The following is a 20,507-nucleotide window of genomic DNA, read 5'->3' on the forward strand; positions in this document are numbered from 1 at the left end:
GAGAAACCTCAAAGATGTCTGAGGAGAGACAGGGCAGAGTGGGATCCCCAGGGGTCCTGAACCCTGAGTGAGGCCTAGGAGTGCATTCACCTGGACCAGCCTGTCGCTGCAGCCCTCACAACCAGCCTGCGTGGGGTGGGACCCGGCCGCCCCTCTCACCATGCCAATCTGAGGGCATCAGACAGGTGGGCAGCACTCGTCCGTGGTCTGCACATTCTGGAGGTAGCACCGTTCTCCAAGGTCCCCAGTCACAAATGTCATCCAAGAGCTTGGTGTCAGGGGACAGTGGCCACAGCTCCTACAGATGTGTGAACTGGCTGCAACCATATTGAAGCATCTGCTGTGCAGGGCTGACCCCACAGAGCAGACATTGCCTCGGTGGGGCTCTGGTGCCCGATGAGCCTGCCCGTTGAGTGTGTCGCTTGTGGAGGAGGTGCACACGGCTCGGTCCCGCTGTGTTCTGAGTCCAGCCCAGCAGCAGGCAGGGCCTGTGCAAAGCCCCTCCCCCCGCCCCCGTCTCCCCTAAGCTGTGGAAGGCAGCTCCCAGCAAATGGAATATTGACTGGCCTTCGAAAGCCAGTTGGTAGGTGAAATGAAAAGCAGATCTCCCCGAGTGGCCATTTTCACTGATGAGTGATTGAGACCATCAGATCGATTGCTCCCGCATGCCGGAGACTGGGAGACCATGGCAGTGCCCAGCAGGCTCATTAAGAAGAACAGCCATGTCTTGGGCTCCTGGCAGGGGCCACTTCACACACATGGACGCCCTCGGTGCCTTGATGGTAGCCCACAGCAGGGAGAGACTGATCAGACCAGCGAGCGCCTCAGGAGCGGAAGACCTGACGGGGAGGGGCTCACTGCCTCATCCCTGCCGGAGAGGGAAGACCCCCAATGGGGCACGGGGCCAGCTCCTGTGATCGAGTTCTCAGGAGGCTGTAGCTCCTGGCCTTCCAGCTGAGGGCCAGGTGCAGAGTGCCGGCCACGGGATGTGATGTCCTCAGAGACGTCCGCACAGCCCGGGGAGGCACATCTCCTGAGCTGGGGGGAGGAAGCCTCTGCATCACCTTCTCCCTGTTTCCTGCTTATTGATTTGAACGGGGTCTCCAAGACCATCCCCTCGTGGACCCCAAAATGGCCCCCACAGCACCAGAGTCAAAGGCCAAGACTCAGTTATCACCTGGGCGGTTTCCTCAGAGGGGCCTGAGCCATGCTGCAGGTGACCAAAACCAAGTTCAGAAGCGGTGAAGGGAGGGGGCATTCACTCAGAACCCCCTGTGGTGCCATGCGGTCCTGGCATTGAATGTCATCCCTCAGCTTTGCCACAAAACCCACCAGAGAAGAGCCTTTCTTCCTTTTTATTGGCTCATGCCATTTTTTTAAAACCTCCTTATTGAGATATAATTCATATACTGTATACAATTCACCCACTTAAAGAGTACACAAATCAGTAGGGTTTAGTATATTCACACATGTACACAGCCATCGCCATGGTCAATCTTAGTGCATCTTCATCACTTCAAAAAGAAACCCTGCCCCTCCTGCTCCCCAAACAACCACAAATGTACCTCCTGTCTCTACAGACTTTCACGTGAATGGGATAATTTACATGTGGATAATTTACAATATTGTCAACGTTCATCCCTCTCAGGGTTTTTTTTTTGCCTGGGCCTAAGAATTAAAATAATATAAAAGCATACTGATTTATGTGCTTGTTACATGACACGGAAACCCTCATAAAAAAAATGGAGACACAGCCCTAGCCCATTTAGCTCAGTGTATAGAGCGTTGGCCTGTAGACTGAAGGGTCCCAGGTTCAATTCCGGCCAAGGACACATACCCGGGTTGTGGGCTCGATCCCCAGTGTGGGGTGTGCAGGAGGCAGCCAATCAATGACTCTCTCTCTCCCTTCTTCTCTGAAATCAATAATATATAAAAAAGAAATGGAGACACAAAGAAATGGTCTCAGCATGTCCCATACCTTCTGCTAAGAGATCCCAGGCCCAGCACAAGTAGCAGCCATCTGCAGATCACTTTGTAGCTCATGCTGGGTGGCCCAGGGCACAGGCAGCAGCTGACCTTGGCCTGCATCTTCGGGAGGCCCCAGAGCCAGCGTACCCAGAGGACAATGACAGCCATGCCAAAGCACCACCTAACCTCCTCCACAAGTGACACACTGGACGGGCAGAATCATCAGGCACCAGAGCCCCACTAAAGCAATGTCTGCTCTGTGGGGCCTGCCCCTGCACAGCAGGTGCTCCAATGTGGTTGCAGCCAGTTCTCTCAGCTGATTAGCCTGGGGGTAAATCCCTTCTACGGATGTGCCAACAGCACTCAGGACTCAACTACAAAAGGAAGGGGCACACAGCGGGCACACCTTGAGTGCCTGACTCAAGTAACTGAGGAGGCTGCACCTCTGGGCCCTATAGGACACCTACTACTAAGATCACTCTACTGGACTGGAGACATAGAAGCTCCACCTACTACAAAGAAACACACACAGGGAGTCAGCCAAAATGAGGCGACAAAGAAACAACAACACACGACCCAAATGAGAGAACAGAACAAAACTCCAGAAAAAGAACTAAACAAAATGGAGATATGCAATCTACCAGATGCAGAGTTCAAAACATTGGTTATAAGGATGCTCAATGAACTTAGTGAGAACTTCAACAAAGAGATAGGAAATATATAAAAACAGACGTAGAAAACATAAAGAACCAGTCATAAATGAAGAATACACTAACTGAAATGAAGAATGCATTACAGGGAACCAGAAGTGGAGTAGATGAAGAGAGGAACGTCAGCAATTTGGAAGTTAAAGTGGAAAACACCCAATCAGAACAGCAAAAAGAAAAAGAATGCCCCCCAAAATGAGAATAGTTTAAAGAGCCTCTGGGACAACTTCAAGAGTACCAACATTTGCATCATGGAGGGAGAAAAGAGAGAGAGCACGGAATTGAAAACCTATTTGAAAAAAAATGACTGCAAACTTCCTTAACCTGATGAAAGAAATAGACTTACAAGTATAGGAAGCGCAGAGAGTCCCAAACAAGATGAACCCAAAGAGGCCCATACCAAGACACATCATAATTAAAATGCCAAAAGTTACAAAGAGAACATCTTAAAAGCAGCAAGAGAAAAACAGTTAGTTACCTACAAGGGAGCTCCCATAGGACTGTCAGCTGATTTCTCAACAGAAGCTTTGCAGGCCATAAGGGAGGGGCAAGAAATATTCAAAGCGATGAAAAGCAAGGACCTACAACCAAGATTATTCTACCCAGCAAAGCTGTCATTTAGAATTGAAGGTCAGATAAAGAGTTTCACAGACAAGAAAAAGCTAAAGGAGTTCATCACCACCAAACCAGTATTATATGAAATGTTAAAGGGTCTTCTTTAAAAAAAAAGAGAAAAAATATTTTAAAATATGAATAATAAAATGACAATAAGTACATCTCTATCAACAATTACTTTAAATGCAAACTGATTACATATTACAAAAGACATAAGGTAGCTTAATAACAAAACAAGAACCTTCCATATGCTGTCCACAGACACACTTCAGATAGAAAGACACCCATAAACTGAAAGTAATGGGATGGCAAAAGATATTTCATGAAAATGAAAATGAATAAATAAGCTGGGGTAGCAATGTCTATACCAGACAAAATAGACTTTAAACAAAGGCTGTAATAAGGGACAAAGAAGGACCCTGCAAGCCCACTTCTGGGTATTTAAAAAACCCAAAACACTAAGTAAAAAAAGACGCACATATGTTCATTGCAGCATTATTTACAAGAGCCAAGATATATGAGCAACCTGTGTCCCTCAGTAAAGAAGTGGTGCGCATACACAATGAATGTGACTCAGCCATTTAAAAAGAATGAAATTGCGTCTGCAACAACATGGATGGACCTAGAGGGTATTGTGCTGAGTGAAGTAAGTCAGACAGAGGAAGACAATGCCATAATTCCACTTATATGTGCAATATAAAAAAAAAATGAATGAACAAACAGAACAGAAACAGACTCACAGATACAGAGACCATTTTGACGGCTGCCAGGTGGGAGGGAGCTTGGGGGGATGGGTGAAAAAGGTGAGGGATTAAAGTACACATTGGTAGTTACAGTCACTGGATGGAAAATACAGATAGCGAATAGTCAGTAATAGTGTAATAACTATGTATGGTGCCAGGTGGGTACGAGATTTATCAGGATGATCACTTCACAAGTTATATAAATGTCTAATCACTGGGGTGTACACCTGAAACTAATAATACCTAATAATACTGTACGTCAATTGTAATTGAAAAATAAAAATTTATTTAAACAAAAAACAAAGCAGCTGCACCCTTTTACACTCCCACCAGCAGATTTCTCCACATCCTCACCAACACTTGCTATCGTGTGACCTATTGAGAGCAGCCCCCTAGTGGGTGTGAAGTGGTGTCTGATGACTAATGATGTTGAGTATCTTTTCATATTCTTATTGGTCATTTGTATATCTTCTTTGGAGAAATGGCTATTCAAACCCTTTGTCCATTTTTAAATTGCCATTTATCTTTTTACTGTGATCTCATCTTACACGTGAGCAATCGAGTCTGGTGGCGCATCAGCGACCTGTCCAGGTAGCTCAGCTCATAACCAACCAAGTCAACAATTTCTGTCGCCAGCACCCTGCTCTTTCTGCTCTGGGAAGGAGAGGTCACTCTCCCAGAGCTCCAGGCCGACGGGAGGTGCCCACACATGCTGGAAACGCGGAAATGTAAAAAGACGGCCTTTTCCAGCCAAGCTTATTGAGATGGAGGTATAACTTATGTGGTCACATTTCCCCTTTTTATTACACAGTTCTGTGTGTGTTGGCAAATGCATGGAGTCATGTACCAGCACCAGCACCATGAGCCGGAACAGCTCCCTCACCCCAGCATTCCCCAGTGCCCGGCTTGGACAGCTGCTCACGCTCCCCACCTGCCCTCGCCCCTGCAGCTTGGCCTTTTCCAGATGTCACGAGTGGAGGCAGATGGTGCAGCCTTTGAGCCTGGCTCCTTCCATGGAGCATGATGCCTCTGAGGTGCATCTAACATGCCCAAAACATACATTGTGAAGAAGAGAACACGCACCCTGTATTTGGGTGGTAGGTGAACCATGGTGACACATTAGAAGTGTCTTTTTTTAATTGTTTTAATATGTATTAAATCCATATTTATGGATTTTTACATACAGGCCAAAGTAACCTAAAAACAAAGGTATTTATGGTGAAGAAACATCTTGCCTATTATATGCCGACGTGGGGAAACAGGAAGGAGAGCATAAGAGATGACAGAGATGGAATCTGGGGACACTGTACAGGCCCTCGTCACGGCCCTGGCACAATGGCCCAGGCCTCAGTCCTGGCCACTTCCATGATAATAATGCTGGCCCCCACAAGGGGCCTCCCCTTCACACTGACCTGGGGGCCGGAGGAGCTTCCAAGTCATCTAGACAGCAGCTCTGAGAATCCTGCCTGGCCTGGAGCCCGTCCCGACAGCCTCCTCCACGTGCAGAAAGTGCAAATGCTAAGGGAGTGGCCTTTATTCTGAGAGTGTGCTTATACCACGTCGGATCAGCGACAGTGCCGGTGGGGACAGCTGGGCTGTGGGATGTGTCATGTCCTTAGTTGGCAAGTGTGGCACCTACAGTGGTTGTTGCATGTTGGTCATAGAGGTGACCCAGTGACGGGGAAACTGCCCAGGTCTGAACGTCATGCTTTTGTTCCCATGGAAACGCTGAGCCCTCGCTCACCACTGGCTGAGTGGTCTGCACCTCTGGAAAGTGGATCAACAGAGCGCGGGGACCTCACCTATCTGCCATCTCGTGGCCTTCCCGGCCCATACATTGCCCTGCAGCCAACAGCAGCTTCGTCACCACAGCCTGTCTTTCTCCTCCTGGAGCCCGTTCCAGGCCGTCCCTCTGCCCAGAGGCCCTCTCCTTCCCCTGTCCTCACTGAGCCCTCCTCATCCCTCGGTGCTCGGTCCTCCAGCTCCCTCGGTCCCCAGCGCCGTGCTTGGCTTGTGTGATCACTGTGTTCCCTGCCCACCCCCCAGTCAGATCCCTAGTCTGAGCAGCTTGAAGGCCAGAGCTGAGTCTATGATCTCCCCAGAGCCCAGCTCAAGGTCCAGCCCCGACCCGGGAACAGTGCTGGTCACCCGGTCTTCATTGTGGCAGGTCCACAGTTCCCTCGCCCTCGTTGCTGACAAGACACGTCCTAAGGCTGACTGCCCATTTGTTCGCCGACAATTCTTCACGCTGTCTCCAAACACCCCACCAAATACCACCTCTCTCCTATCTCTGGAGCTCTGCTGGGACACGAGCCCCAGAGCCACAAGCCTACCTCGGGTGGATCCAGACCAAGAGGCTGGTTGTGTGCCAGAAAGACAGGAGACGGTCCCTCCGGGGCCTCAGCCACTCCCCCGGCCAGACGATGGAGGGCGTTGAGGAGGTGGCTCTGGGGAAAGGGAATGGGAGGTTTGGGAATTCGCTGTATTTCAGTAGTTTGTCAAGTCTTTGAAAAGCCTCTGCCAGGTCCCTTGATATATCGATGGCACGCAACCCAAGTTCCTAAGATTCTGCCAGACTTCCTGTGCTGCTCACATTCTTGTCAGTTATCTCAGGGCCTCGGAAGAGCCACCACGATTCCTAACGCTAACAGACTCAAGACGTATGTGCCAACGATATGTGAATGGCAGGCAGGACCGGCACCATCCCCATTTCGCAGTCAGAGAACCGAGTCTTGGGAGGGTCATGCATCTTCCTCCAAGCTCCTACCCGTGTCACTGAAGGAATGCAGGTTTTCTGACTCGGAATATGGAGTTAAACCAATGACTCCATGGCCTTGGGAAATCCCTTCTGGTGGAGACGGGCCTTTCCTGCCCTCCAGACCCCCCTTTCTTGTCTAGAAAATTGGGGCCGACACGGCCGCTGCACTGAAGCAGCCAGGAGAGTCGGGAATGTAGTGGTGCTTTGCTCACCAGCTCGGTTCTTGCCCAGCCCCAGAGCCACAAGCCCACCTTGTCCCGGAAGCACAGGCTGCTGGGGAAGAGACAGCTAGTTTCTCCGCTGCCTGTTGCTCCAGGCACTATCCCTTCCTAGGTCTCACCAGGGCGCGAGGCAGGGAGCTGGTTCTAACGCGGGCTGTGAGGAGTGAGAATTTAATTTTGAAAACAGAGAAGGTGATGGGATTGGAGGCGGCGGCTGCAGGGCTCCAGTGAGCCTTAGTTAAAAAATAAAATAAATATCAGTGGCCCTTATTTAAGTTTGTCCTCATCAACTTGAGGTCTTCCCTCTCCTTGCCCTGGACCTCCCACACATGCCCTGGGCTCTGGGGATGCACCTCAGGCCCGGGCAAGGCTCCTCCCCTTCCTCCATCCCCAGACCCCGCCCCCGCCAGGCTGCACACACCCACAACCCCGTGCCTTCAGGTACTGCTCTTAAACCAGGAATTTAACATGCACTCTACCCTCCTGGCACATCTTAAGTGTACTTGTTGACTGTGGGTACCGTGCTATACGACATCTCTAGAGCTTATTCTTGCTCAACTGAAACCCTATGGCTGTTGATTAGTAACTCCCCACCCTCACCTCTCCCCACCTCTAGTAACCACTACTGCAGCCTTTGATTCTGTGAGTTTGACTCTTAGGTACGGTGTTGAGGTGTTTGTCCTTCTGTGATGGGCTCGGTTCACTCAGCAGTGTCCTCTGCATTGTCACGCAGGCTGACTGTCCCACTGTGCGCACACGCCACACTTGCTTTATCCACTTGCCCACCCCGGGGGTTGGGGGTTTGCGAATCTCGGCTGTTGTGAATAATGCTGCAGTGAGTAGGGGGGCAGATATCTCTGAGATCCCGGTTTCAGTTCTTAGGATAAAACCCAGAAGTGGGATGGCTGGGTGGGAAGGCACTCGCTTTGGTGATTTTGAGGCTCCTCCATACTGTTGGCGGGAGCGGCGGCACCATTTTGCTTTCCCACTGAGTCTGCCACGCCCTCGCCGACAGTCGCTGTCCCGTTTTCTAGATACCTGCCATCCTGACAGGTGTGAGGCGGTGTCACTGTGGGTTTGATTTGCATTTCTCTGATTTAAAAATAGCCTAAGGACTTGAATAGACATTTTTTCCAAAGAAGACATGCAAATGGCCAACAGGTCCATGAAACTATTAGATGGTTTTTGACCTGGAAAATGAATGTCAGTTTCGTGTGGTTTGGCCTCATACGTGCCAATGAGTCCTTCCCCACTCTCTTTGCTCCAGCTCAGTGCTTTCAACAGAACCAGCCCTGCTCGTCAGCTGCCCTGCCACCCATCACCCACTAGTCATGGGCCCGCCCCAGTGTCTGCACTCAGCTGGCCCAGCTAGCTCATCTTCCCGGAGCCTCGGCGCCATCCACTCTCCTGTTCCTGGGACTTCGTGTACAACAGTCCTGCCCACTCACTCCCAACCCCAGGGGGCTTAGCTCATTGTCACTGCTGCTCTGACCTTTAGATTGAGCTGTGCCTGGCACCCCTAGGCCTGCTCCAGCTCTGATGGACTGGCACCCCCGCCCCCATTCCAGTCCACCCTGGGTACCCGCTGCACTCACTGAGTCAGCCTTGGGTGTTTGACAGACGCCATCTCAGTGGCTTCTCCCTGCAGCCTCGAGGTCAGTCCTACTGCCGGGGAAGGCAAGTCACTGGGCCCACACAGCCACCGCAGGGCCGTCTGCCTTCATGCAAATCTAAAGAGCCGCTCACGGCGAACCATCCATCTCCCCCTGCCCATCCTTCTCGCTCTTCCCCTCCAGGAAGCCCTCTCACTGCCAGAGCTCAGCATCCTGTGTGCCCGGTGTGAAGCGGCCACCATGTTCCACTGTCACAGTCTGCTCTGGGCCCACCCTGCCTCTCCCCAACGAGGCTGTGGGCTCTTGGGACTCCTGTTAATCTCCGTACGCCCAGGGCCTCGCTGGCACCTGGCAAAGCCCACAGGCAGGTGGTTACTCCTGCCAGGTATTGCCCCAGCTTTAACCACATAATGCTCAAAACCACCCACCTTTGTTATAGCAACGAGAGCAAGGACCTTATCTAAGGAAATGCAGCTGGCAGGTGGGTTCACTCTCGTCCCTGTCACAGCACTGATCGTCCCCATGGGACAGACAAGGGGATGAATCTCAAAGACAGCAGGGCCAGGACGGGATGCGGGCACCTGGCTCAGAGCCCCGTCCTGCCCCCCCCCGCCCCAGGCTGCCTTCCCACAGAGTCGGTGCCATTGGTTGAAAAACAAAATGAAGTGGCCGTTGTCCTTGGCCCCATTGACTTGTGACTCTCCCTCCCCAAAAGCCACTAAGTCTGGGGCCCAGTGACTCTGGTCACAGCAAGAAGGGCTCATCCTGCCCTGCCTGTCACGCCCAGAGATGGCCACAGGCTTAGGGTCGAGCCCCAGGTGAGGGGGGTGGTTTAAAGGACATTTACACGTAAGCCCACCTACGCAGTGCGAGCAGACATTCCTTCCAACATCTTCCACCCGTCCTCTGGGGCACTTTGGGAGGAAGAGGCTTTGGTAACAGGGGTGTTTGGAAAGGAGAAAGGGACATATTGGCTCTGGGCCCTCAGTAAATGCCCTTCTGAAGGAGGACCGAGTGGCAAGCAGCTGGACTGGCCGCAGAAATGGCTCGTGGGAGCGGGGACTCCACCCTGGTCAAGGTCAAATGTTTTCTTTTCTTCCGTCCTCAAAAGGAAAGCACACCCAGGCTCCCAGGGCAGAGGGTAATAGCAGAGCGCTTTTCATCTGTCATCACACTGAGATACCGTCCCCAGCTCCACACGAGGGGAGTCCCACTGAGCACAGTGGCCGCGTCCTTGGAGAGGCGTGAAAATCAGGTCATCGTAAACAGAATGGCTCCTAAGACCCAGGAAGGAAGGAACCCTGCGGGGGGTCACACTTCCTTTTGGGTGTGTCTCATTCCCTCCCTCAGCTGGACTGGGCTTGGATGAGCCAGATCTGCCGCTTACTCACCGGGAGGCCTGGCCCCTGAGCCCAGGGCCCGTCCAGAGGTGGCTGTCTGCCTGTAGAGCCCAGCGTGGCTCAGGACTCAGTGGGGAGCCCTGGCATGGAGCCCGGGGACAGGAGAGTGAGCTCATGTTAGTTAGGTTTGTTTTTTAAAGTGTTTTGATCCAGTGAGGTATTTATTACACAAGCCTTTTTCTTATTTCTCATTTATATTTTCTACCAGCTGTAATCTCACCACTTCCTATTCAAATCTCAGTCTGTGCAGCAAAGGAAACTGCAACAAAATGAAATGACAACCTACTGAATGGGAGAAGGCACTTGCCAATGATACATCCATTAAGGAGTTAATACCCAAAACTCCAAAAACAAACAATCTGATTAGAAATGGGCGTAAGACCCGAATAGACATTTCTCCAAAGAGGACATACAGACAGCCAATAGACATATGAGAAGATGCTCAATGTCACTAACAGGAAATGCAAATTAAGACCACACATATCACCTCACACCTGTCAGAATGACTGCCATCAATAAATCAACAAATGACAAGTATTGGCGAGAAGGTGGAGAGAAAACCCTTGTGCACTGTTGGTGGGAATGCAGACTGGTGCAGCCACCAAGGAAAATAGTATGGAAGTTCCTCAAAAAATTAAAAATAACACTTCTTATGATCCAGCAAGCCCACTCCTGGGTATTTATCTGAAGAAATCGAAAAGACATACGCACCCCTATGCTCACTGCAGCATTATTTGCAATAACCAAGCTATGGAAACAACCTGAGTGTCCATCAGTAGACAGATACAGAAGAGATGGTGCGTACACACAAGGGAATAGGACTCAGTCATAAAAAGGAATGAAATCTTGCCATCTGCTACAGGGATGGACCTAGAGGGTATTGCACTGAGTGAAATAAGTCCCACACAGAGACAAATATCATACAATTTCACTAATATGTGGAATCTAAAAACAAACAAACAAAATAAATAGATAAACAAAACAAACAGACTCATAGGTACAGAGAACAAATTAATAGTTGCCAGAGGAGAGGGGACTTGGGAGACTGGGAGAAAAGGTGAAGGGATTAAGATGTACAAATTGCCAGTTATAAAAACAGTCACAGGGATGTTCGTACAGCACAGGGAATATAGTCAATAATATTGTAATAGCTATGTATGGTGTCAGGTGGTTGTAGACTTATGGGTGAGCACTTCATAAGGCATATAAATGTCTAATCACTATGATTTACACCTTGAACTAATATAATACTGTATGTCAACTATAATTGAAAAATAAAAAAAGTTGAAAAAAATGCACAGATTAGCACCTCAGCCACCAATGAAATATTTTGCTGTACTTTAAAGTATTTCAAACCAAAAGATTCACAAAGGTTCATTGGAGTAAGGGCTGTTTAGTAATACAAAGTTAAGAAGTAACAATAAGTGCTGTAAAAAAAGAAAGGAAGGAGGGAAGTGAGGAAGGAGGAAGGGAAGAAACATCTGTGCTAGGCAGAATGGCCCCCAAAATGCCTGCACCCTGCTTCCTGGGACCCGTGAATGTGTCCCTTTCTGTGGCAGAGGGGACCCCACAGCTGTGACTCAGGGTCTCAGAAGAGGGAGGTTATCCAGGCCCGGTGTGGTCACAGAGTCCTTAGAGGAGGGAAGATCTGGGGGTACTGCACTGCGGCTTTGGCATGGAGACCGCCAGCTGGAGGTGATGGAAAAGGTGGAAAAACAGATGCACCCTGACTTCCGCCCCAGTCCCATTCTAGGTGTCTGCCCTCCAGGACTGTAGGACAATGCATCACAGCTGTGTGGTCCTAAGCCACTAAGTGTGTGATGGTGTGTTACAGTAGCCATAGGAGGTCAGAGTTCACCAGCCCTGCGCTCACAGCCACAGCCCACCCTCCGCCCAGCACGCAGGAGCCACTTAAAACACAACCCGATTGTGGGCTCCCCGCCGGAGCTTTCAGCTGCGCCCTTCACTCCCTGTCCCTCTCGGGGCACTTCCTGCCATCTTCAGGCAGCTTGCCCCTGGAGCTCACAGGGATGTTAGCATGTGGTCTATATATATAAAAGCCTAAGCGCACCATCTCTTCTTTATCTGCACCTATGGGGTCCCCCAGCCTGGCCTGCACCCTCTAGCAATCCGGGACCCCTCGGGGGATGTCAGACTGCCAGTTTCGGGATTGGGACCGTTAGTCCGACAAGAGATGTAGTAGTGCATAAAGCGGCAGGCGGCCGGGGAGGAGCCCTTGTCGAGCACCACGCCGCTCCCACTCAATCCGGCCCCATTGTGCCTGCCGCTACTGCTGCTCAGTAGTGCTGCTGTGGAGGTGGGAGAGGCTCGTGCCACCACCGCTGCGCTCGCCAGCCATGAACCCGGCGTCTGGAGCCTAACGGTCAGCTGAGCGGCGCTACCACTGTGGGAGTGCACTGACCAACAGGGGCAGCTCCTGTGTTAAGTGTCTGCCCCCTGGTGGTCAGTGCACGTCATAGCAACCTGTCAAATGGTCATTAGGTCGTTCAGTCGCTTAGCTTTTATATATATACTAGAGGACCGGCGCATGAAATTGTGTGCAGTATGGTCCCTAGGCCTAGCCTTTGATCAGGACCATCTTCCCTGGCTGCTGGCAGCCAGCCTCGCCCCCGCCACCACCCACCCAGGTTCCCAGTTTGCCATCGGATGATGGGAACCTGACGGCCGGGGGGAGGGACCAAGAAGTCGGCTGGTCCCACCTGCTTGTGGCCCCACCCCTGCCGCAGGTTGGCCTCTGTGTGTGGGGCGACCAGCGGGGTGGGGGCCTTGGCCTGGCACCTCCCGCATCCCCCGCCACCCACCCTGGTTCCCCATTCACCATCCGGCAATCGGAGCCTGCTGGCCGGGGTAGGGGTGGGGTGGGGGGGAGGGACCAAGAGGTGGTCAGTGCACCTCACAGTGACTGGTTGAGTGGTCATTCTGGTTGTTCTGCTGTTATGGTCGCTGGGCTTTTATTAGATAGGACAGATGGCATGTTAACATCCCTGTGAGCTCCAGGGCCAGGAGAACCTGCCTTGTTCCCCGTGCCTCCTCAGTGCCTGGACAGCGCTGCCCACCTGGGATGAAGGAAGGCATGAACGTCCTTCAGGGTTTCCCTATACATGGCAGGGTATGCCCTCCCTAAAAGAGTGTTTTAATTCCTGTACTTAGAAACTAACAGCTCACAGCATGGCATAGGCCCACTCTACGCCGCCTCGTCCTGGTCGCCCAGAACTACGATGTCAGCTGTGAGTGCTGCTGCTCGTCGCCTCACGTTGTTTTTATCCACGTGTGCACCTTTGTCTCCTTTTCCTCCCACATGAACCCATGACCCTTTTCCCATGTGGATACGCCACACCTCCGGGGCCGGGCGGGAACACGGACAGCCCGTGCGGTGTCCTGACTGACATCACCGTTTCCCCCGATCTCCACCTCGCACGTGTTGCTGGAGAAATACTGTGTTTTCCCTTCCCCCGTCTCATGACAGGGTCCTGACCATGTGCCCAGGTCACGCACAGGCCAGTGATCTCTCGAGAACCATGCAGCTCCCTCCCTCGCGTCTGCCGCTGAGGATGCCGTGTAACCCAGGTCCTCGAACGCTGCTTCTCTCTCCTTTTCTACAACCTACTCTCTGGTCTTTTCTGAGGCTCCCGCCCGACCGCCCCAGGGAGGAGGCCCGGACCCCCACTTTGTTTTAGCCGCGTCCTCATTGCACCTCTACGGGTGGGTCAGCAGATGCGCTCCTCTGTCACGTCCTCACCACCCCGCACTCTGCGTCACCAGTGTCAGTGACCCCCTGGGAGGATGCCCTTGTTCCACGCTGGCATCCGCCCGACTACCCTCTTAGGATGAATTCTACCAGCCCTCCCGTGTCTGTGCGGCACCTCTCATGACTGCACTAGTGTCTGCAGTGTGTCCAACGCCTTCTCTTCTGACTAGAACGTGCCTTTGCTGGAAGAGCAATGAAAAGCGGGGGAGTGTGGGAGGGGTGAAGGCCGTGGCTGGTACCTTCTCTCACAGCCAGAGCTGGTGCCCCCACAGCTGTGCTGGGTGCTTTGGAAAGGGAAAGTGTACGGAACAGTGTGGATTCTCCGTGTCTCCGTGTTGCATCACCAGCCAGCTGGGCAGCAGCTGTCCGTGAGCTCTGCTCCGGTGTCCGGTCCCTGCGTTGGGAGCCCCACTTAATCCGTTCTCCCCTCCTCTTACAGTGACGCCGCCCCTCCCGGAGAGCCACTGAACAAGAGCAGCCGGCCCAGGGTGGCCTCCCGCTTCCCCAAGCTGTCCCGCAGCCACCCCAGGGAGACGCGCAACGTGGAGCCCCAGAGCGGTGACCTCTGACCTCCGTGGACTCCCAGACTCAGCTTACGTGCTGCGCTGCTGCCTCCCCGGCCACCTGCCCCCAGTCCGGCCACGGCAGCCGGACCTGCCACCTGGAGTGACAGCCACACGCACCGGTGAACCTGAGAGCACACCTTCCCACCGGTCACATGGCACCGATTAAACTGGTCAGACGTGGACACGTGGGCACCACTCTCCCGGGTCTGCCCGGGCAGCCAGGCCTCCTTCCCCCTCCAGCTCAGGGGCCGGCGGAGGGGCCAGGTGGGCTTGGAGCCCCCAGTTCCCTCAGAAACGGCCTCTGGCTTTTCCCGCTGGGAGCAGGCATGACTGTTACAGTCCTCTTTCTCTTTCCTGTAACTGCCTGCTGCAGCCTGCGGCCAGCGGGCGGGTTTCCTTTCCATTTTACTCTCCACCAGTAGCCATTAGACACGACCCCTTGTTAACGCCCCATAGCCGGCCTCAGCTCTGCGGCCTCTCCCACAGGAGACCCCGGGGCCGCGTGCGAAGGAGCCCGTTGGCAGCGCTGAACTGTGGCTCCCAGGGCACGCCTGGCCGCTGGGAGGAGCGGCCCCCAGGAAACCCAAGGCCCCTGATCCACAGGCACCTTGTCAGGTTCGGGGACCTCACCCACCCACCCAGCCAGCCAGCCAGCCATCCGTGGCAACCTGGTGCCCCCCACGGTGGAGCGCCCTGGGCTGCCCGGGAATCGGCGGCCTCACCTCCCAAACCGAGAGGCCTCCGCGGTGAGAGACGCGGCTCTGCAGAGGCTCTTAGGCCCTCGGCCTGCAGACCTGGCCCCGAGCTCCGTGGGCTGCCACGTGGCTCGTGTGAACTGGGGCACGTGTCCACCTTGAACAGATCATGGTCATTCCCTAAGACAGACTCGAGGGCACCCTCTGCCCCCACATGCTCGCAGGGGAGAAGGACCCTGCGCCCCTGAACTGATAAAGGGGAGAGCGCGGCCTCACCTGGCTTCCCCCAGCGCTCCCCGTCAGACCTTCCAGGGCCAGGGCCGCCGGCTGCACACAGTCATGGGCTTGCCTCTCTCCTGGCCACGAGCACTGGGACGCGGAGGCCGCATTTCTGGGAGATACTAGAAGGCAGGTGCGAGGCTGTGACAGAGACTGCGCGGGGATGAGTGAAACCGAGGACAGATCCGTAGGGAACCGATGACGAGTGAAGGACGGCAGTGGAGCTAACCACCTCCGCGTCCCGGAGCCCTCAGCTCCACCCAGACCGCGGGGGCCCAGGTGGGCTGTCCCCGGGAGGAAACCCTGTGCAGGGCATCCAGGTGCCACCGTGGACAGGAGAGCCACCTCCTGTGACAGCCGAGGTGCAGCCCGCACAGCCCCGCACAGCCACAGGCCCGAGTCCCTTCTGAGGGGCAGCCAGGTGGGCCGAGGGCCTGCTGCTCTCGGGCTGCGGCAGGAGTGAGTGGCAGGGGACCCTGCGGTCAGCTCGGGGGTGAGAGGACCCGAGAGACGCTGTGTCCAGAGAGGCAGCATCTCCTTCCTTAGTTTCACCTCCCAGCCCCACTGCGCCCCGGCCGCTGCGCTGCTGGGACAGAGGCGCCCTCCGAAACTGGCAGGAGGCCTCGCTCCCGCTGCCCCGCCCTCGCGCTGTCTGCCGTCCAGCACTGCCGTCCGGACAGCGGGGCCTGCTCCCCGACGCCTCTCCTCCTGGTCCTATTAGACACGGAATGGAGCACCCACTTCCAGCGGCCCCACCTGGGCCAGGGCTCTGACCAGCAGCCTTTGCTGGCGCCTGCCCCGAAACACGTCCGCGTGCGAACCTCCAGGAACCTGCTCTGACAGCCAGGCGGACGGGTGCTCAGCCGGGAGAAACTGTCCCCCTCAGCCTGTATTCACACAGGAGGAATCTGCCTCCCATCTTCCGAAGCTGAATGGTTCATGGAAAACGTGCCCTGCTCCTCCCACTGGTGGTAAAAGCACATTCCTGGGGCCACACGGGAACTTCGGCTGCTTGCTCTTTGCACCCTGTTTTGTGATCATGCAGAAACCCTGAAATCACCTTTAACGTACAGACCACCCCTAGTTTTAGCTCAGATATGCATGTGACATGCGCATCACAGCAACTCCTCAAAGCCTTAACTTTGGAAACAGAATGTTCTGCAGTGATTTAGTCCATTCAGCTGCTCAGCAGACCCTGGCCCTGCTGTGCGTGTGGAAGGAGGGACTTCCTGTTCCCAGAGCAGGAGGACAGACCCTGGGCCCCGCCAGGTGCACAGATGCCAGCCCCTCGGGACTTTCCCTGCCCTTCAACCTGGATCCAATCCCAAGGGCCGGCTGCCGGCCTCCCTGCGCGCATCCCTCCGCCCCGTGACCATCGCGGAAAGGACAGCCCGCAGTCGGCTCGGCGTGGCCGGCTCCAGCTCAGCATCCATGCCCGGCACACGGCTCCCGGGAGGAGCAGGCAGCCTCTTACAGTGCGCCGAGCCGCAGTGAGAACAGCCCAGCGTTTGTCCAGTTGGGCACTGGGGGAGGAGGTGGCTCTCCTGTCCACGGTGGCACCTTTAATACCCAACAGCTGGGCACATTGGGGTCACCCGATTGAGTAGTGAAGACAAAATATCATCGTGTGAAACCGAGCAGGAGGTGCTAGCAGCGAGAGCGGGGGATGTGGGCGCGGCCTAATCATAGCACTCGGCTCTGCCCCGGCTGGGAGCTTACTAAGACGAGCCCTTCGATAACCACTGGAATTTACCAGGGTGGCAGGCTGTGTGTTGTGCCTGTAACAAAACAGAGGCAACCAAAGCTGTTCACATCGTAGGATCGATAACGCCGTTGTCACCAATGCGCGAGGCCACAGGACACGGGCACCAGCGCACTGCCCGCCAGCCAGGTGACGAGACGAAGCACTGCCTGCCTCCCAGCACCGGCCGTGGCTGGCCAGCTGGTGGCCTCCTCTTTCTCTTGGTATCACAGGGGGCAGTTTGCCCACCTGAGCACCGGGCCACAGGTCCCAGGCCTCAGCCCACCCCACCTGCTCGTGGTGGCAGCCCAGAGGTGCCCGCTGCCCCTCACCTGGGGGCCAGGCCTGTTCTCTGGGTTCCAGCTGGGCCTTCTAACCAGTCCCCCTTCCTTCCTTCTGGCTCCTCTGCACCAGCCCAGTGTCCATCCACCGGGAGGCACTCACCCCGGCTCACCTGGGCAGGCGTGTAACTGACTGTAAAGAACAGGCTGGCTTTCAGCCTCGCCCTGAGGATGGGTGGGCCCACCTGCCTGAGAAGGGCCCTGCCAGGGGCCCCACCTGCCAGGACAGCAGCCTGGCTAAGGTATATCCTAGATGGGCACCCCTCCTGTCGGGACCTCTCCCTGGCGGTTCCTTTGGGACGTGGGGGCGCTGGACGGCTCCCCAGCCTGCAGGCCGGGCCTGGCAGAGGCCCTTCCCCAGGCAGCGCCTGCTTCTGAGCAAGGGGTTTGCAGCGATCATGTTTCCAATATTGTGCATTGTTTCATTAAAGCTAACATTAAATATTTGCTGTTCAGATTAGCTTCTGTGCTATTTTTGCACAATTGTAGCACTGTATATTTTATCTCAGATTTCCGTGCCAAAAGTTCATTTTCATGTTTCTGTCGCACGCGGTCTTGATTATGTTTCTAAGCTAAAACGTCAGCTCCGGGATCGACAGGCACGAGGGTGGAGGCCGACAAGCCCGAGCTCTGAGCGAACCCCCGGCTCAGCCCGCAGTCCCTGGAGCGGCCTCCTTGGTCCGTCTCCTGACTTCTCACTGTTTCCGCCAGGACACTGCCAACGAACACTCCTGACTTCAGTCACAGAGCCCTGAGGCCATGTGGAGTGGCTTCCCGACCGACCCAGTCAGCTTCTTCAGGAAAAAATCTGATTTCTCTAAACGATGGCGCCTGGACGACCACCACGGTAGAGCATGCTGGAGTCGTCAGCATTTCGATGTCCAGGGGCCAGTTCTTACGGCCCGTGAACATGTTCCCATCGAAACTGGAAAACCACTAGCTGACTGTCCAGGCTGCCACCTGCCCCTGAGTCTGCTCAGGTCCCCTCTGGCCACGTGAGCTGTGGAGGGAGAGGCCACTCGTTCACCCTGATGACTTCTTCCCCCAGAGACCAGACGGGCGATGCCCTTGCGGAGTCGGGGCTGGGGACGCGGGAGGAGAGCAGAGTGCTGACCACTCGGACGCGAGCCTGGGGACGCGGGTTTCCGGGGGTGAGGGGCGGAGCTGACTAGGGCTTCTGTTATCTGGATCCATCCTGACCATCTTCACCTCTGCAGCCTTAGCTCCACCCCAGCACTGCTGCTCAGTAAGCACCGCTTGACTCATCAGATACTGACTTCGGGGAGGAGGGGCTGTGGGTGCAGGGGCCACGTCCACCGTGGGAGGCCTCAGCCTGGCGCAGTCCCCACGGCTGGGCCCCCGGACGGCGGTCGGGGGTAATGCAGCAACGATGTGGAGTCTGGGCTACGGTCTGTGCCCCGGCCTGGACGCGGGCAGGTTTGCTCCGAAACGTGTAGTATTATCGTAACTACCCTGTTATGTTAAGGTTTACATGATAGAATTTTTAAACAAATGTGTTTAATTTTCTAAAATCTCTTGTATTACAATTTTCTTTTGGAATAAGCTGTGGAAATTTTGTTACAATCTGGAGGAGATACACCTCTTTACAAGGCAAATAAAAACAGTGACATTTTATACATTAAGCACTCAGTCATGGCCTCTGCCTCTTTGCCTCCGTCCCTTTCCGCAGCGCGAGAGGAGGGGCTTTCGCGTGTTATAAACACCTAACTCACCACCGAACCCCGGGCGGGTCTGACCAGGGCTCCACGGAGGGTGTCAGCACCGGCCCGAGCCCAGCCCGGCAGGGCAAACGCTGCGTTGAGGGGTGTGCGCGTGGCCAGCCTCCAGTTTACCTAACCCCAGGCCACCAGAGAAGCAGGCCCTTGCTCTGTGCTTGAGCAGACGAGGGAATCGCACACCGACGCCGTCTGCAGCCCCCAGCCCGGGTGTGACAGCCGATTGTCTGGGCCACAGCCTAGTCTGTCCACCTCCCCCTCCCGCCTCGGCCCACCCCCCAGCTCTCCTCATGGAGCCTCAGCTCCCGCGCAGCTCTCCCCGCTCCGGGGAGCCCTCCCAGGTACAGGCTGTCTTGTCCTCCCCTAATCCACATCCTAACTCTTTCCTATTTCAAACCACTTTGCCTCCTTAGAAACATCAATTCCTTTGAAGCTCCTACCACCTGCCTGTAGCAAACACGTCTACGCCTGTGGACCTGCGAGCTGCTTCTCCTCACTCACGAGGGTCGGCACCCTCTTCCCAAGGGTCAGCACCCTGCTGCCTGAGGATGGCACCCCACTCCTCGAGGGTCGACGCCCCAACTCACTGGCCTCCTCCCCTCACTTCTCTGAGCCCCCCCCCTCCAAGGTTATTACTTTGTTATTTAATATAGTACCTTTAGGTGCCTTTTAAATATATTTTTATTGATTCAAAAGAGGAAGGGAGAGGGAGTGAGATAGAAACATCAGCGATGAGAAAGAATCATTCATCGGCAGCCTCCTGCACGCCCCACACTGGGGATTGAACCCGCAACCTGGGCATGTGCCTTGACAGGGATTTGAACTGTGACCTCCTGGCTCAGAGGTCGATGCTCAACCACTGAGCCACACCGGCCGGGCTGAAGGCTGTTTCCTGGAGCCACGTGAGCCTCTTCCAGGTGAGGGCAGCAATCCCTGCGCCTCTGGGGGCCTGGCATCAGCTCCCCTCTGCCCATCGCTGTCCTCACAGTCATTTCTCTGTGGGACGGCAGCAGTGCTTCCAATTCCTCAAGACCTTCATCTGTCATTGAACACACACACCTGCCCTCGCCGGTTTGGCTCAGTGGGTAGAGTGCTGGCTTGCAGAATGAAGGGTCCCAGGTTCGATTCCGGTCAAGGGCACATGCCTGGGTTGCGGGCTCAGTCCCCAGTAGGGGGTGTGCAGGAGGAAGCCGATCAATTATTCTCTCTAATCATTGATGTTTCCATCTCTCTCCTCCCTTCCTCTCTGAAATCAATAAAAATATAAGTAAATACAGCACTGAATTCTCCCAGTGTGACAAAACTAAAAAGAAAAAAAGGGAATAACTTACAAAAAATAAAAATATAAAACACAT

At 54.5% G+C, this 20,507-nt stretch overlaps 1 protein-coding gene across 3 annotated transcripts in view; it reads left to right on the plus strand.

Annotated features, from left to right (window-relative positions):
* SNX29 (sorting nexin 29) overlaps nt 1–19,053 on the plus strand; it is a gene marked incomplete at its 3' end in the record, with an annotated part of 449,820 nt that extends 430,767 nt beyond the window's left edge. For all 3 annotated transcript variants that reach the window (XM_079795284.1, XM_079795285.1, XM_079795287.1), the window contains one exon: nt 14,234–19,053. In XM_079795284.1, the coding sequence (XP_079651410.1) occupies nt 14,234–14,363 (130 nt within the window). The remainder of the gene's footprint in view (nt 1–14,233) is intronic.
* Nucleotides 19,054–20,507: the final 1,454 nt, after the last annotated feature.

This window comes from Cnephaeus nilssonii, assembly GCF_951640355.1.
Source record: "Cnephaeus nilssonii genome assembly, chromosome: 2".
Lineage (NCBI taxonomy): Eukaryota > Metazoa > Chordata > Mammalia > Chiroptera > Vespertilionidae > Cnephaeus > Cnephaeus nilssonii.